This window comes from Arachis hypogaea, chromosome 17 (genome assembly GCF_003086295.3).
Source record: "Arachis hypogaea cultivar Tifrunner chromosome 17, arahy.Tifrunner.gnm2.J5K5, whole genome shotgun sequence".
In the NCBI taxonomy this organism is placed as follows: Eukaryota; Viridiplantae; Streptophyta; class Magnoliopsida; order Fabales; family Fabaceae; genus Arachis; species Arachis hypogaea.
Window position 1 is genome coordinate 43,082,554 of NC_092052.1, and position 17,834 is coordinate 43,100,387.

Below are 17,834 nucleotides of genomic sequence, written 5' to 3' on the forward strand. Positions count from 1 at the left end.
ATTTTTATATAATAATAAATTTACAAGTGTCGATATAATAAAAATATAGACAACGCACATTTAAATATTATAAGGGAAGCCATAGTGGGATCTAGAGTAAACCGTTAACGTCGATGTGATTACAGGTTAAAAAAGGAGAAGAGAAGGTGAAGATCAGTGGCAGATCTATGGGCCTACAGTGGTCATGATCCCTCTAATTTTTTTTTAAACTAATATATATATATATATATATATATATATATATATATATATATATATATATATATTGTTAGTGTTCATATTCTGTCTCAAAAATATAGTCAGGCCCAAAATGAATCAAAGTCTACTCGAGAGAGCTGGTCTTATCTACACTTACCCGACCTCACAGAGGTCGGGCGCGACAATAGCAGTTCAGCCCTATTTATCTAGATAAGTAACTAAATCTTAAGATATCTCCCATTCATCTAGAAAAGAGATCTTAACAACTTTTCAGAAAAAGAGAACGGTTATCCACCATCAAAGGTGAAACTATACTAAAAGGTGATTATCTATTCTATTATAAATACACTAACATCCTCACATATATCCAGGATTCAATCTACTAAAAAATATGCTAAAACCCTTCCTAACTTAAGCATCAAAGTTTCTTACAAGTATCATCTCCCACCTCCTCACAAAGAATTCAAATGGTAGTACCTCGGCACAAATAGAAGTCGGACTCTCCTTCAGAAGAAGTTTAAACCTCACGTTCAGGCCCAAAAACAATCCAATTTCAAGTAACTCTCAAAACTGTTAGTTAATTAGTATATATTAGTATATTATACATAAAAAAATTATGTTTAAACTCATTTTGTATCAAACGAATTACAATATATCAATGAGAAGTAATGTTTAAATAATAATAATAATAATAATAATAATAATAATAATAATAATAATAATAATAATATAGAATAACTATATTATGTATAAATATATAATAAATTTATAATAAATAGAGACTAAATAAAAATAATAAATTAATCTATTTAAAAATTAAGATGATTCAAATAAATGGAAATTATTATTTATTGCTAATAAAATTGTACGCTTTCATGTTTTCTTATGCATTCTTCATAAAAAAAATTTAAAATATTTTTTTCATATCAAAACAACTACTAAAGGTGCTTTTTGTAGATATGAAAATTATTAATTATTGAAAGCATGCTCTGCCAACAAGTGATGATCCTGAATTAATTGTTACATTTGATACTGGATAGTCTAATTTCATTAGAGATTATATATATGTTGACGTGGCACTCTTATTTATACCAATATATAATGGGATTACACACGTTTAATATCCAATTTTTTCTTCTTCTTTTGTTTTTGTTTTTTTTTTTTTATTAAAAAGTGGGTTTAGCCATGACAGAATTTAAAAATTGAACCATTTTTAATAAAGAAAACTGACACTACGTACTCACGATACATAATATTTTGAAATTAAATTTATTAGTTATATTTTTATCTTTAATTTTTTATGATATTTTTTAAAATTTATTAAAATATAAATAACGTTATACTATATCTATACCAATATATAATGGGAATACACAAGTTTAGTATCCAATTCTTTCTTCCTCTTTTGCTTTTTTTTTATTAAAAAATAGATTTACCCATGACAGAATTTAAAAATTGAACCACTCCTAATAAAAAAAACTGACACTACATACTCACGATACATGATATTTTAAAATTAAATTTATTAGTTATATTTTTATCTTTAATTTTTTATAATATTTTTTAAATTTTATTAAACTATAAATAATTAATATAAATAACGTTATACTATAATGATAATAATGATATAAATAAAATTACGTCAACAAAATATTAATTATTTATTTTTTTTATTAGTATTTTTCATACATAATAGCCCATAATACAATAGTATATAAGTGATTTATATATCATTATAGTACAATAACTGATAGTATATAAAATATAATTATTTTATTAATAGTTATTTCAATGGGATAATAGTATATTAGTATTTAAATTATAAAGAAAAATAAATCATTATTATTATTAACTAAAATGATGGAAATAATTAAATCTACAATAAATGATTTTCATATTTTTTATGTCTAATATTTATGTTTTTTTTTAAAAAATTACATATAAAAGTGTACCCATTAATCAAATCTATACCAATATATAATGGACTATACCAATATATAATGAACTATACCAATGTATAATGAGAATAAGAAAATTTGGTATCCAATTTTTTTTATTATTTTACCCCTATTTATTTTTCTGTTAAACACTGGATTTAATATAACAACCTGTTACTATGCCCTCTATATTTTTTATTTTTTTTATCAAAAAAAGAATTTTTCCCACAACAAAGTATCAAATTGATTCACTATCAACCCATGGAATATTTTAAAATGGAAAAAACCTGCTAGTACTACATACTCAATTTAAAAACTTACACACTCACTTTCAATCAAAAACTATTCCACATTTAGTCATACTTAACCTTGAAGAGAATTAAATTACTCTTTTCCTTTCAATCTTGGTCTCGCAAATATTTTTCTTCTCTTCATATTATTGCTTTCTTTCTGACAAATAGAAATGAAAACTTCACGAAATCAACCGTCACGTCAACGTTGACCCACTTGGACAGATTATGCTAGGCGAAGAAGACAGAACATGAACGAAGAACAAAGACAACAACACCTATCATAGGAGTAACCAAACACGGGTGGAGGTACCCGATTAACTACAAACATAGGGGTATCCAGATTGACCACAATTAGACAAATGGCCAGAGCTACCACCTATCATCAATTTGTTACAGGTAACACGATAACTAAATTTAAATTTCTTTGTTATGAATTGAACTAGTTCTTAATAATTATATTTTACTTTTAAAAAATACAGGAATGGAAGCGCATGACAATAGAATTGCCACAAGTAATAGAAATCAAAATAACATAATTGGTTGCTATTCTATCATTGATATTTTGTAACAAAATTAATCAAATTAATATTACTATACATGATTTGTTTTATATATATCACGAAATTATAATTATACATACACTACAGTGTCTTTCTTAATCAAACAATATATCAATCATATATGAAATTATAAAATTAACATTAAAAATTTGGTATCCAACTTTTTCAGACATCATTTATCGATAAAGATAATTTAAAAAAAAATTAATGGTCAAAATAATAATAATAATATTTTTTAATATTTTATTTTCATTCTACAATATAATATATAACGTGATATATAATATTTATATATTTATATTTATATTAAAAAAATAAAAAAACAATGTCATGTAAGACTAACGACAAAAAATACTCTTATATTAAAGTTTATCATAATGATTTTATAATCAAAAATAAAATTTATATATTAAAGTAATAAATCAATGTAACATTAAATTTTTTAACAACACTTTAATTTAATTTTTTAAAAATTCTTTATGTTCTCATATTTTAGAACTTTGGTAATGATATATATTTTTAAAAAATTAAAAATAAAATTAGAATATATCTCACTTACATACAAATATGACGGTTAAAAAAATTACAAGAGTTATTATTTTTTATCTCCCTATAATTAAAAAAACACGGCATAAATAAAGATTAATTCTTTTTATTATAAAGCTTAATTCCTTTTATTATCAACATAAACACAAAAAAATAAGAATACATTACAGTATAACAAATAATTTTTTTAAAACATATTTTTATACTCTTAATTATCTTAATTGATGAAATACTCATTATATCATCAATTTATGGTAACAAATTAAAAAAATAAATTAAAATATCTCAAACATTAACGGACGAAATTCAAACCTTTAAAAAAATACTATAAAAAAATATAATAGAAGCATAGAAAAAATTATTTGTATTATAATAAAGAAATATAGATCAATTTTAAAATAATTAAAGTTACCGATATTTTGTTTCACGCAATCAAAGTTAACTAATATTATGATAACTAATTCTTCTCTTATGAGTTTAATTTATGCTTATTTTTCATATTGCTCTTTAAAAATATAGGTACGGAAATACATGGTAACGGAGTTGGTCCAAGTAATAGATCCCCTGGTTAGTATCTTTATATGCTTTAAATATATAAACACATCGATATAAGTTATTTTGTCTGCACATTAAATCTTCTTAACGTATAATATTAACAAAATTAACCAACTTAATTAACACGCTTTATTTTATTGCTAAGCACTAATTTTTTATTAATTTTAAAATAATTAAAAGTTACCGATATTTTGTTTCACGCAATCAAAGTTAACTAATATTATGATAACTAATTCTTCTCTTATTAGTTTAACTTATGCTTATTTTCTATATTGCTCTTTAAAAATATAGGTACGAAAATACATGGTAACGGAGCTGGTCCAAGTAATAGATCCCTTGATTAGTATCTTTATATGCTTTAAATATGTAAACACATCGATATAAGTTATTTTGTCTGCACATTAAATCTTCTTAACGTAGAATATTAACAAAATTAACCAACTTAATTAACACGCTTTATTTTATTGCTAAGCGCTAATCTTTTATTTTTTCAAAAAAGTATATAACATATAAAATTTGTATTTTTTTTAAATATAGGTATACGTCGAGACACCATTGCTACTACTAATTCAATTCCTCAACCAATTGCTTTTTATGAACCAACTATAAACAATACTACAAGCCATGCAAATATAAATGGTGAGTACTCTATTTATATTTCTAATATTTTATCATCGTTGTATAATAATCATTTAAAACATTTATTATATTGAATAAATATAAAGTTTTATTAATATACATTACTATAAAAAATGTGTTTAGTTAAACTTATTGTATTATTATGCTTATTAGTTATCATAATAACAAATGAGTTTTTATTATGTTTATTATCTGTATTTCTCTTTAAATTATGCTTACTATGTATTGTAAACAAAATTCTGAATTTAATAAAAAATTTTAAAATAAATACTTAACAAATAAAACATTAAAATAGGTGATACATTCATGAAACTAATAATAATAAGAATAATTTTATAATAAAATTTTCGTAACAACATATATCCTTTAAAATTAAGGAGAAAAACTGAACAAAAAAAAAAATATAATTTAAACACAAAAATAACAAATTATATGGGTCCTTTTTATTATAAGGTCATTAACAAATTAAGAAGTTAATAAATAGTGAAATTTACTAATGGCATAATGTGTTCTAATTTCTTAAAATAAAAAAACTAAATATTATATTAAAAGTTACAAGTCAATAGGTAACTAAATAATGTAGACCTCAAATTAAAAACATAGATAACGGTGTATACATTCTTATGAGTTATAAGAAAAATTTTTGAATGAATCACTAATTTAAGTACTAACTAAAAAAATGCTACTACAATTATTATCCAATAGCAAAAACTATAAGACACATAATATCATTTAGTGATGAAAAATAAATTTTAACATTAACTAGGGAATAAACCCTTAATGATAAAAAGATTATCAAATTAAAATTTAATAATGTAGGAAATATTATTAACATAAACACCAACAAAAATAACAAAATAAAAGTACACCACGCATGTTAACCATAAAAAATATTTATGCAATTTTTATTGTATCGTGAATTTATCATAATAATTTTAAAAAATATAATTAAAATTATTACAACTTATTGGGCGACATTCAAAATATTCATAAAATTGAATAGCAAATAAAAACACAATAGAATTATATCATTTTAAAAATATTCTTTGTATATTTCAGTATAACTCAAAATAAAAATTTGTTCTATTAAATATATATTTAACCTCATATATTACCTAGAACTTCAAACTTTCACAATCCTATATGAGTTTTGGCAACAAAAAAATCTAGAAAAAGACACTACATCTTTAAAAATTACGTTTATTTTTCAAAAAACAAACCTCAATTGAGAAGTTGTATACATATTCTTTGTTCACTCTTGATTTCACTATCTAAAATAATATGAAATAATTAATGAATTCTACCCGAGTACCTAACCATACAATTATTGGCACATGTAGGAAAAGAAATATATAACATAATATTTTAATATTCCTATGCGAGTGCAGAAATTAGACACCATGTTCGAACATTCCACAATTGTGCTCGAAATTTTCAAGAGAATACAACAGTGCTTCAAACTACACTACCTACTACAAAGACATGTACACACTGTAATGCACATCTGTTTCACCATGAAACATTTGACATGTGTTGCAATGGAGGAAAAGTATCTTTGCCCAAAGTAAATGCTCCTCAAGAATTACTTGAAATCTTCTTAGACCCTTCTGTAGAAGGAAACCATTTCAGGAAACACATTCATGGTTACAATTATGTTTTTTCATTCACTTCGTGCGGTGTACACATAGACGAACAATTAGCTACATCAAGTCATGGTATATATACATTCCGTGCTCAAGGATCAATGTACCATAGTATAGGAAGATTTCATCCGGATCAAGGGGCGCACCCACGCTTTTTGCAATTGTATATATACGATACTGCGCATGAGTTACAAATTAGGATGCTAGACAACACACAACTGCATGAAAGTTTGGTTTTGAAGCTGCAACAATTGTTGCACCGATATAATTCTTTTATACATGTATTCCGCCAGCTTGCACAACGACTAGATGTGCAAGAGTGTAGTTTGGTGATTAGAGAGCGACCTGCTAATCAACCACAATACAGTCTCCCAACTGCTTCACAAGTAGCAGCCATAATAGTCGGTGATGACATTGAAACAATGGTGCGCGGACGAGATATCAAGGTTCAAACTCATACTGGTAGCCTCTGAAGGATTCAGGAGTTGGCTATTACGATCCACTACAGTATCCTCTTCTTTTTCCATTTGGAACCCATGGATGGGATATAAATACTCGAACTCAACGTGGAAACAAAGTATCATGCCGGACATATTATAGGTATATGCTCCATGTACAAACTTCTATATTTGCTATATCATTTATAGACTTTCGTAGATGATAGTTTGTACTAATACATCATTTCACAATTTCTAACAATTTTCTATAATCCTCAATATTCATAGATCCGCCCCGATGATCACTCAACAGTTTTGCAAGTGGGGCGACTTCTTCAACAATATGATGTTGACAACTATGTGAAAATGGAAACAGGCAAGTTAAGATGGATTCGACAAAGACAAAAGGAACTTTGAGCTGAACTGTATCAAGGCTTACAAGATGCTTTGCACACATGAGAGAACAATACTGGTAATTATTCAATTTAATGGCCACATGATTGATCATTACGTGTTCTTGAATTTAAACTTTAAAACTAATAATACTTTTCTCTAAAATTGGTTTTAGAAAATGTTGGCAGAAGAACAATATTACCATCGTCGTTCGTGAGCAGTCGTCGAGACATGACTCAATGGTACGAGGATGGAATGGCTATTGTTCTTAAAGAAGGCAAACCAGATATTTTTCTAACTATGACATGCAATCCATCATGGTCAGAAAAAGCTTCGAAACTCAGTCCTACTCAAACTCCACATGATCGTCTGGATTTAACAACTAGGATTTTCAGAGCCAAGTTCGAACAATTAAATCAGGATGATATTACCAAAGGTGTATTGAAAAAGGTGAAAAGTTATATTTATGTCACCGAGTTTCAAAAAAGAGGATTGTCACACGTACATATGTTGCTAATCTTAGAAAACAATGACAAGTTGAGTGATCTTGACTAATATGATAGTTTGGTCTGAGCGGAAATACCATGTAAAGAAACAGAACCACACTTACATGAGGCAATTGATGAGCGGATAATTTATACCCTTTTTTACATTATTTTTACATAGTTTTTAGTATATTTTAGTTACTTTTTATTATATTTTTCTTAGTTTTTATGCAAAAATCATATTTCTGGACTTTACTATGAGTTTGTATATTTTTCTATAATTTCAGGTATTTTCTGGCTGAAATTGAGGGACCTGAGCAAAAATCTGATTCAGAGGCTGAAAAAGGACTGCAGATGTTATTGGATTCTGACCCTCCTGCACTCGAAGTGGATTTTATGGAGTTATAGAAGCCCAATTGGAAAGATCTCAATTGTATTGAAAAGTAGACATCTTGGGCTTTCCAGAAATACATAATAGTCCATACTTTTCCCGAGATTTGATGGCCCAAACTGGCACTAAAAGCCAGCCTAAAACTTTCTGGCGTAAAACGCCAGAACTGGCACCAGAATTGGAGTTAAACACCCAAACTGGCACCCAAGCTGGCGTTTAACTCCAAGAATGGCCTATACACGTGTAAAGCTCAATGCTCAGCCCAAGCACACACCAAGTGGACCCCGGAAGTGGATTTCTGCACTATTTGCACTTAGTTATTCATTTTCTGTTATCCCTAGTAACTAGTTTAGTATAAATAGCACTTTTTACTATTGTATTCGTATCTTTGGAACATCTTTTACAGACTTTATCATCTATTGTTCATGTTTGGAGGCTGGCCACACGGCCATGCCTAGACTATTTTCACTTATGTATTTTCTACGGTGGAGTTTCTACACCCCATAGATTAAGGTGTGGAGCTCTGCTGTTCTTCATGAATTAATGCAATTACTACTGTTCTCTATTTAATCACGCTTGATTCCATTTTAAGATACTCACTCGTACTTTAATATGGAGAATATGATGATCCGTGACACTCATCATTATTCTCAAACCTATGAACGCGTGCCTGACAACTACTCCCGTTCTATCTGAGCTCAACGTAGTCATTGGGCGATAGCTTGAGTGCGTATCTCTTGGGTCTCTAATACACGGACTGAGTCTGTGAGATTAGTATCTTCATGGTAGAGGCTAGAACCAATTGGCAGTCATTCCTGAGATCCAGAAAGTCTAAACCTTGTCTGTGGTATTCCGAGTAGGATCTGGGAAGGGATGACTGTGACGAGCTTCAAACTTGCGAATGTTGGGCGCAGTGACATTGTGCAAAAGGACAAGGGTCCTATTCCGACGCTAGCAGGAACCGACAAATGATTAGCCGTGCGGTAGCTGTACTTGGTATTTTTCATCCGAGACGAGAAATCCGACAGTTGATTAGCCGTGTAGAGATTGTACCTGGTATTTTTTATCCGAGAGGATCATATAGCTTGCCATGGAAGGGAGCACGCATGGTTGGAAGAAGACAATAGGAAGCAGAGGTTTAGAAGCAACAAAGCATCTCCAAATGCTTATCTGAAATTCCCACCAATGAATTACTTAAGTATCTTTATCTTATTTTATGTTTTATTTATCTTTTAATTATCAAAACCTCATAACCATTTGAATCCGCCTGACTGAGATTTACAAGATGACCATAGCTTGCTTCAAGCCGACAATCTCCGTGGGATCGACCTTTACTCACGTAAGGTATTACTTGGACGACCCAGTGCACTTGCTGGTTAGTTGTGCGGAGTTGTGAAAAGTGTGAATCATAATTTCGTGCACCAAGTTTTTGGCGCCGTTGCCGGAGATTGTTCGAGTTTGGACAACTGACAGTTCATCTTGTTGCTTAGATTGGGTAATTTTATTTTATTTTTAAGCTTTTTATTTTTATTTTCGAAAAAACCAAAAAAACAAAAAACAAAAAACAAAAAAATTTGTTCTTCAGAATTTTTAAGAATGAATTCTAGAGTTTCTTGAGATATGTTGAAGCCTGGCTAGCTGTGAAGTCATGTCTAATCTTTTGGACCGAGGTTTCCACTTTCCATTGTAGAAAGGACATGTCTGTATTTGTATGCTAAAGCTTGGCTGGCCATTTGGCCATGTCTAATTCTTTTGGACCGGAGCTTTAGACTAACATTGCACGAATCCTGGAATTCTTATTAAAAATTTTGAATTTCTTATTTCTCTTTTTCCAAAATAATTTTCGAAAAATACAACAAAAAATTAATAAAACCATAAAAACCAAAAATTTTGTGTTTCTTGTTTGAGTCTTATGTCAAATTTTAAGTTTGGTGTCAATTGCATGTTTTAATTTTTCTTTAATTTTCGAAAACTCATGCATTATGTTCTTCTTTGATCTTCAAGTTGTTCTTGATGATTTTCCTTGTTTGATCTTTAGTTTTTCTTGTTTTGTGTTTTTTGTTATTTTTCATATGCATTTTTGAATTCATAGTGTCTAAACATTAAAAATTTTTAAGTTTGGTGTCTTGCATGTCTTTCTTTTCTTAAAAATTTTCAAAAATATGTTCTTGATGTTCATCATGATCTTCAAAGTGTTCTTGGTGTTCATCTTGACATTCAAAGTGTTCTTGCATGCATTTATTGTTTTGATCTTAATTTTTATGTTGTGTTTCATTTTTGTTGTTTAATGAAGAGAGAGAAAACCAACAAAATAATATTTCTTCATTAATTTAAAAAATCAAAAATAATATCTTTCCCTTATTTTACTCATAATTTTTGAAATTTTGAGTTGACTTGGTCAAAACTTTTAAAATTTAGTTGTTTCTTGTTAGTCAAGTCAACATTTCAATTTAAAAACTCTATCTTTTCAAATCTTTTTCAAAAATTAAATCTTTTTCATTTTTCTTTCATGTTTTTCAAAAATTCTTCAAAATAAATTTTTTAAAATCTTTTTCTTAATTTTATTTCATAATTTTCGAAATTATTGCTAACATTTAATGTTTTGATTAAAAAATTTCAAGTTTGTTACTTACCTGTTAAGAAAGGTTCAATCTTTAAATTCTAGAATCATATCTTTTAGTTTCTTGTTAGTCAAGTCACCAACTTTAATTTTCAAAATCAAATCCTTTTAAATTTCTTTTTCAAATATTTTTCAAAATAGATTTCAATCATATCTTTTTCAAACCTTAATTTCAAAATCTTTTTCTAACTTCTTATCTTTTCAAAATTTATTTTCAAATCTTTTTCAATTAACCACTTGACTTGTTTGTTTTAATTTTTAAAAGTTTACTATTTCTTATCTTTTTTAAAACCACCTAACTACTTTTCTCTCTCATTAATTTCAAAAATTAACTAACCACTTTTTCAAATTTCTTTTTAATTAACTAATTATTTTAAATTTTAATTTTATTTTAATTCTTTTAATAATTTTGAATTCTAACTTATAATCAAAATAAAAACATAAATATTTTTCTTTTCTTTTAATTAATAATTCGAACCCTCTCTCCCTCTCTGTGTTCGAATTTCTTCTTGTACCTCATTCTTCTATTCTTCTATTCTTATACTCACATAAAGGAATCTCTATACTGTGACATAAAGGATTCTTCTTCTTTTTCATATGAGCAGGAACAAGGATAAGAACATTCTTGTTGAAGTTGATCCTGAACCTGAAAGGACTCTGAAGAGGAAGCTAAGAGAAGCTAAAGCACAACACTATGGAGAGGACCTTACAGAAATTTTCAAAAAAGAAGTAGAGATGGCAGCCAAAAACAATAACAATGGTGGAGATACAAGGAAGATGCTTGGTGACTTTACTGCACCAACTTCTAACTTCTATGGAAGAAGCATCTCAATTCCTGCAATTGGAGCAAACAACTTTGAGCTTAAGCCTCAATTAGTTTCTCTAATGCAGTAGAATTGCAAGTTTCATGGACTTCCATTAGAAGATCCTCATCAATTCTTAGCTGAATTCTTGCAAATCTGTGACATTGTTAAGACCAATGGGGTTAATCCTGAGGTCTACAGACTCATGCTTTTTCCTTTTGCTGTAAGAGACAGAGCTAGGATATGGTCGGACTCACAACCTAAAGAAAGCCTGAACTCTTGGGAAAAGTTGGTCAATGCTTTCTTGGCCAAATTCTTTCAACCTCAAAAGTTGAGCAAGCTTAGAGTGGAAGTCCAAACCTTCAGACAGAAGGAAGATGAATCCCTCTATGAAGCTTGGGAAAGATATAAGTAATTGATCAGAAGGTGTCCTTCTGACATGCTTTCAGAATGGAGCATCTTATGTATATTCTATGATGGTCTGTCTGAATTGTCCAAGATGTCATTGGACCACTTTGCTGGTGGATTTCTTCATCTGAAGAAGATGCATGTAGAAGCCCAGGAACTCATTGAAATGGTTGTAAATAACCAATTCATGTATACTTCTGAAAGAAATCCTGTGAATAATGGGATGATTCAGAAGAAAGGAGTTCTTGAGATTAATACTCTGAATGCAATATTGGCTCAGAATAAAATATTGACTCAGCAAGTCAATATGATTTCTCAGAATCTGACTAGAATGCAAGCTGCATCCGGCAGCACTAAAGAAGCTTCCTCAGAAGAAAAAGCTTATGACCCTCAGAATCCTGCAATGGAAGAGGTGAATTACATGGGAAAATCATATGGAAACACCTATACTCCTTCATGGAGAAATCATCCTAATTTTTCATGGAAGGATCAGTAGAAGCCTAATCAAGGCTTCAATAATAATAATGGTGGGAGAAATAGGTTTGGCAATAGCAAGCCTTTTCCATAATCTTCTGAGCAACAGACAGAATTCTAAGCAGAGCCTCTCTGACTTAGCAACCATAGTCTCTGATCAATCTAAGACCACTCTCAGTTTTATGACTGAAACAAGGTCCTCCGTTAGAAATTTGGAGGCACAAGTGGGTCAACTGAGTAAAAGAGTGATTGAAACTCCTCCTAGTACTCTCCCAAGCAATACAGAAGAGAATCCAAAAAGAGAGTGCAAGGCCATCAATATACCCAATATGGCCGAACCTGGAGAGAGTCAAAAGGCAGTGATTTCCAGTGAGGAAGACCTCAATGGACATCCACTGACCACTAAGGAGTTCCCCATTGAGGAACCAAAAGAATCTGAGACTCAGATAGAGACCATAGAGATTCCACTGAATTTACTGTTGCCATTCATGAGCTCTGATGTGTACTCTTCCTCTGAAGAGGATGAAGATATTGTTGAAGAGCAAGTTGCTCAGTACCTAGGAGCAATCATGAAGCTGAATGCCAAGTTATTTGGTAATGAGACTTGGGAGGATGAACCTCCATTGCTCATCAATGAACTGAATGCTTTGGTTCAACAGAAATTACCTCAGAAGAAACCGGATCCCGAAAAATTCTTAATACCCTGTATCATAGGCACCATGACCTTTAAGAAGGCTCTTTGTGACCTGGGGTCAGGAATAAACCTCATGCCACTCTCTGTAATAGAGAAACTAGGGATCTTTGAGGTACAAGCTACAAGAATCTCACTAGAGATGGCAGACAAATCAATGAAACAGGCTTATGGACTAGTAGAGGATGCCTTAGTGAAGGTTGAAGGCTTTTACATCCCTGCTGATTTTATAATCCTAGACACTGGGAAGGATGAAGATGAATCCATCATTCTTGGAAGACCCTTCCTAGCCATAGCAAGAGCTGTGATTGATGTGGACAGAGGAGAGTTAGTGCTTCAATTGAATGAGGTCTACCTTGTGTTTAAGGCTCAAGGATCTTTTTCTGTAACCATGGAGAAAAAGCATGAAAAGCTTCTCTCAATATAGAGTCAAATAGAGCCCCCACACTCAACTTCTAAGTTTGGTGTTGGGAGGCCATCATCAAGTTCTAAGTCTCTGTGAAGCTCTCTAAGAGCTCACTGTCAAGCTATTGACATTAAAGAAGCGCTTATTGGGAGGCAACCCAATGTTATTTAATTACATTTATTTATATTCCATTGTAATTTTATGTTTTCTTTAGGTTGATGATCATGTGAAGTCATAAAAACAGCTGCAGAATTAAAGCAAAATCAAAAACAGCATTAAAAACAACACACCCTGAAGGACAAGCTTACTGGCGTTTAAACGCCAGTAAGGATAGCAGAATGGGTGTTTAACGCCAGTCTGGCAGCATTCTGGGCATTAAACGCCAGAATGGGCAGCACTCTGGGCGTTTAACACCAGAAAAGGGTGTCTGGTGTCTGGCTGGCATTAAACGCCAGAATTGGCAGACAGACTGGCGTTTAACGCCAAAAAAGGGTATCTGGCTGGCGTTAAACGCCAGAAAGGGGCAGCAGACTGGCGTTTAACGCCAGGAAAGGTAGCAGAGCTGGCATTAAATGCCAGAATTGACACACTGAGGGCATTTGAACGCCAAAAAGGTGTAGGGAGCAGAATTCCTTGACACCTCAGGATCTGTGGACCCCACAGGATCCCCACCTACCTCACCATTCAAATTCAAACCATTTCCCTCCCAAATCCACCCCTTCATAACCGAATTCCCTCTCTCTCTTACCCTATAAATACCCCTCCCCACCACCTTCAATTTCACACATCATACACACTACTAACCCCCTTGGTTGAAACCACTACTCCCCTCCATCTCCTCCATTTCTTCTTCTTCTACTCCTTTCTTTCTTCTTTTGCTCGAGGACGAGCAAAACTTCTAAGCTTGGTGTGGAAAAAGCTCTGCTTTTTTATTTTTCCATAACCATCAATGGCACCTAAGACCGGAGAAATCTCTAGAAAGAGGAAAGGGAAGGCAATTGCTTCCACCTTCGAGTCATGAGAGATGGAGAGATTCATCTCAAAGGTCTATCAAGACCACTTCTATAAAGTTATGGCCAAGAAAAAGGTGATCCCTGAGGTCCCCTTCATGCTCAAAAAGAGTGAATATCCGGAGATCCAACGTGAGATTCAAAGAAGAGGTTGGGAAGCTTTCACCAACCCAATCCAATAAGTCGAAATCTTAATGGTTGAAGAGTTCTATGCCAATGCATGGATCACTAAGAACCATGATCAAAGTATGAACCCGAACCCAAAGAATTGGCTCACAATGGTTCGAGGGAATTACTTGGATTTCAGTCCGAAAAATGTGAGGTTGGCATTTAACTTGCCAATGATGAGAGGAGATCCTCATCCTTTTACTAGAAGGGTCAACTTTGATTAAAGGTTGGACCAAGTCCTCATGGACATCTGTATGGAAGGAGCTCAATGGAAGAGAGACTCAAGAGGCAAGCCGGTTCAATTAAGAAGGCTTGACCTCAAACCCGTGGCTAGGGGATGGTTGGAGTTCATCAAACGCTCTATCATTCCTACTAGCAACCGGTCTGAAGTTACAATAGACTGGGCTATCATGATACATAGTATCATGATTGGAGAGGAAGTAGAAGTTCATAAGATCATACCTCTAGAACTCTACAAGGTGGGGGACAAGCCCTCTACTTTGGCAAGGTTAGCCTTCCCTCATCTTATTTGTAACATATGCAATTCAGCTGGAATTGTCATAGAGGAAGACATCCTCATTAAAGGAGACAAGCCCATCACTAAGAAAAGGATGGAGCAAACAAGAGAGCCCACTCATGGACCTCAACAAGAGCATGAGGAAATTCTTCATCAAGAAATCCCTGAGATGCCTCAAGGGATGCACTTTCCTCCACAAAACTATTGGGAGCAAATCAACACCTCCTTAGGAGAATTGAGTTCCAACATGGGACAACTAAGGATAGAGTACCAAGAGCACTCCATTATCCTCCATGAAATCAGAGAGGACCAAAAGGCCATTAGGGAGGAACAACAAAGGCAAGGAAGAGACATAGAGGAGCTCAAGCACTCCATAAGATCTTCAAGAAGAAGAACTAGCCGCCATCACTAAGGTGGACCCGTTCTTTAATTTTCTTGTTCTTAATTTTCTATTTTTTCAAATTCTATGCTTTATGTTTTGTCTATGTTTGTGTCTTTACTACATGATCATTAGTGTCTAGTGTTTATGTCTTAAAGCTATGAATGTCCTATGAATCCCTCATCTTTCTTAAATGAAAAATGTTTTTATTTGCAAAAGAACAAGAGGTACATGAATTTCAAAATTTATCTTGAAATTAGCTTAATTATTTTGATGTGGTGGCAATACTTTTTGTTTTCTGAATGAATGCTTGAACAGTGTATATTTTTTATAGTGAAGTTTATGAATGTTAAAATTGTTGGCTCTTGAAAGAATAATGAAAAAAGAGAAATGTTATTGATAATCTAAAAAATCATAAAATTGATTCTTGAAGCAAGAAAAAGCAGTGAAAAACAAAAGCTTGCGAAAAAAAGCGAAAAAAATAATAAAGAAAAAGAGAAAGAGAAAGAGAAAGCAAGCAGAAAAAGCCAATAACCCTTTAAACCAAAAGGCAAGGGTAAAAAGGATCCAAGGCTATGAGCATTAATGGATAGGAGGGCCCAAAGGAATAAAATCCTGGCCTAAGCGGCTAAATCAAGTTGTCTCTAACCATGTGCTTGTGGCGTGAAGGTGTCAAGTGAAAAGCTTGAGACTGAGTGGTTAAAGTCGTGGTCCAAAGCAAAAAGAGTGTGCTTAAGAGCTCTGGACACCTCTAACTGGGGACTCCAACAAAGCTGAGTCACAATCTGAAAAGGTTCACCCAGTTATGTGTCTGTGGCATTTATGTATCCAGTGGTAATACTCGAAAACAAAATGCTTAGGGTCACGGCCAAGACTCATAAAGTAGGTGTGTTCAAGAATCAACATACTGAACTAAGAAAATCAATAACACTATCTGAATTCTAAGTTCTTATGGATGCCAATCATTCTGAACTTCAAAGGATAAAATGAGATGCCAAAACTGTTCAGAAGCGAAAAGGCTACAAGTCCCGCTCATCTAATTGAAGCTAAACTTCATTGATATTTTTGAGATTTATTGTATACTCTCTTCTTTTTATCCTATTTTGTTTTTAGTTGCTTGGGGACAAGCAACAATTTAAGTTTGGTGTTGTGATGAGCGGATAATTTATACCCTTTTTGGCATTATTTTTACATAGTTTTTAGTATGTTTTAGTTACTTTTTATTATATTTTTCTTAGTTTTTATGCAAAAATTACATTTCTGGACTTTACTAAGAGTTTGTGTATTTTTCTGTAATTTCAGGTATTTTCTGGCTGAAATTGAGGGACCTGAGCAAAAATCTGATTCAGAGGCTGAAAAAGGACTGCAGATGTTGTTGGATTCTGACCCTCCTGCACTCGAAGTAGATTTTCTGGAGCTACAGAAGCCTAATTGGTGCGCTCTCAATTGCGTTGGAAAGTATACATCTTGGGCTTTCCAGCAATATATAATAGTCCATACTTTGCCCGAGATTTGATGACCCAAAATGGCGCTAAAAGCCGGCCTAAAACTTTCTGGCGTAAAATGCCAGAACTGGCACCAGAATTGGAGTTAAATGCGCAAACTGGCACCCAAGCTGGCGTTTAACTCCAAGAATTTTCTACGCACGTGTAAAGCTCAATGCTCAGCCCAAGCACGCACCAAGTGGGCCCCGGAAGTGGATTTCTGCACATCTGCACTTAGTTATTCATTTTCTGTAATTTCTAATAACTAGTTTAGTATAAATAACACTTTTTACTATTGAATAGTGTAGAAAATAAGTAACTAAGTGCAGATAGTGCATAAATCCACTTACGGGGCCCACTTGGTGTGTGCTTGGGCTGAGAATTGAGCTTTACATGTGCATAGGTCTTTTCTAGAGTTAAATGCCAGCTTGGATGCCAGTTTGGGCGTTTAACTCCATTTCTGGTGCCAGTTCCGGTGTTTTACGCCAGAAAAGGGTCTCTAGCTGGTGTTGAATGCCAGTTTGGGCCATCAAATCTTGGCCAACGTATGGACTATCATAAATCGTTGGAAAGCCCAAGATGTCTACTTTCCAACGCAATTAAAAGCGCGCCAATTGGGCTTCTGTAGCTCTAGAAAATCCACTTCAAGTGCAGGAGGTTCAGAATCCAACAGCATCTGCAGTCCTTTCTCAGCCTCTGAATCAGACTTTTGCTCAGATCCCTCAATTTCAGCCAGAAAATACCTGAAATTACAGAAAAACACACAAATTCATAGTAGAATCCAGAAATGTGAATTT

The 17,834-nt window shown here is 32.3% G+C and overlaps 1 protein-coding gene and 1 non-coding gene across 2 annotated transcripts; one reads left to right on the top strand and one right to left on the bottom strand.

Annotated features, from left to right (window-relative positions):
* The first annotated feature begins 2,787 nt into the window (after nucleotides 1–2,787).
* On the top strand, nucleotides 2,788–7,756 carry LOC140180589 (uncharacterized). The gene is made up of 7 exons (XM_072221836.1): nucleotides 2,788–2,824; nucleotides 2,908–2,940; nucleotides 4,054–4,101; nucleotides 4,627–4,728; nucleotides 6,117–6,796; nucleotides 7,097–7,184; nucleotides 7,377–7,756. The coding sequence occupies exons 1-7, from the start codon at nucleotides 2,788–2,790 to the stop codon at nucleotides 7,754–7,756; spliced, it is 1,368 nt and encodes a 455-aa protein (XP_072077937.1).
* Nucleotides 7,757–11,837: 4,081 nt separating this feature from the next.
* Nucleotides 11,838–11,945, bottom strand: LOC112768169 (small nucleolar RNA R71). Its single transcript, XR_003185607.1, has one exon. It is a non-coding gene; the product is annotated as a small nucleolar RNA R71 (small nucleolar RNA).
* Nucleotides 11,946–17,834: the final 5,889 nt, after the last annotated feature.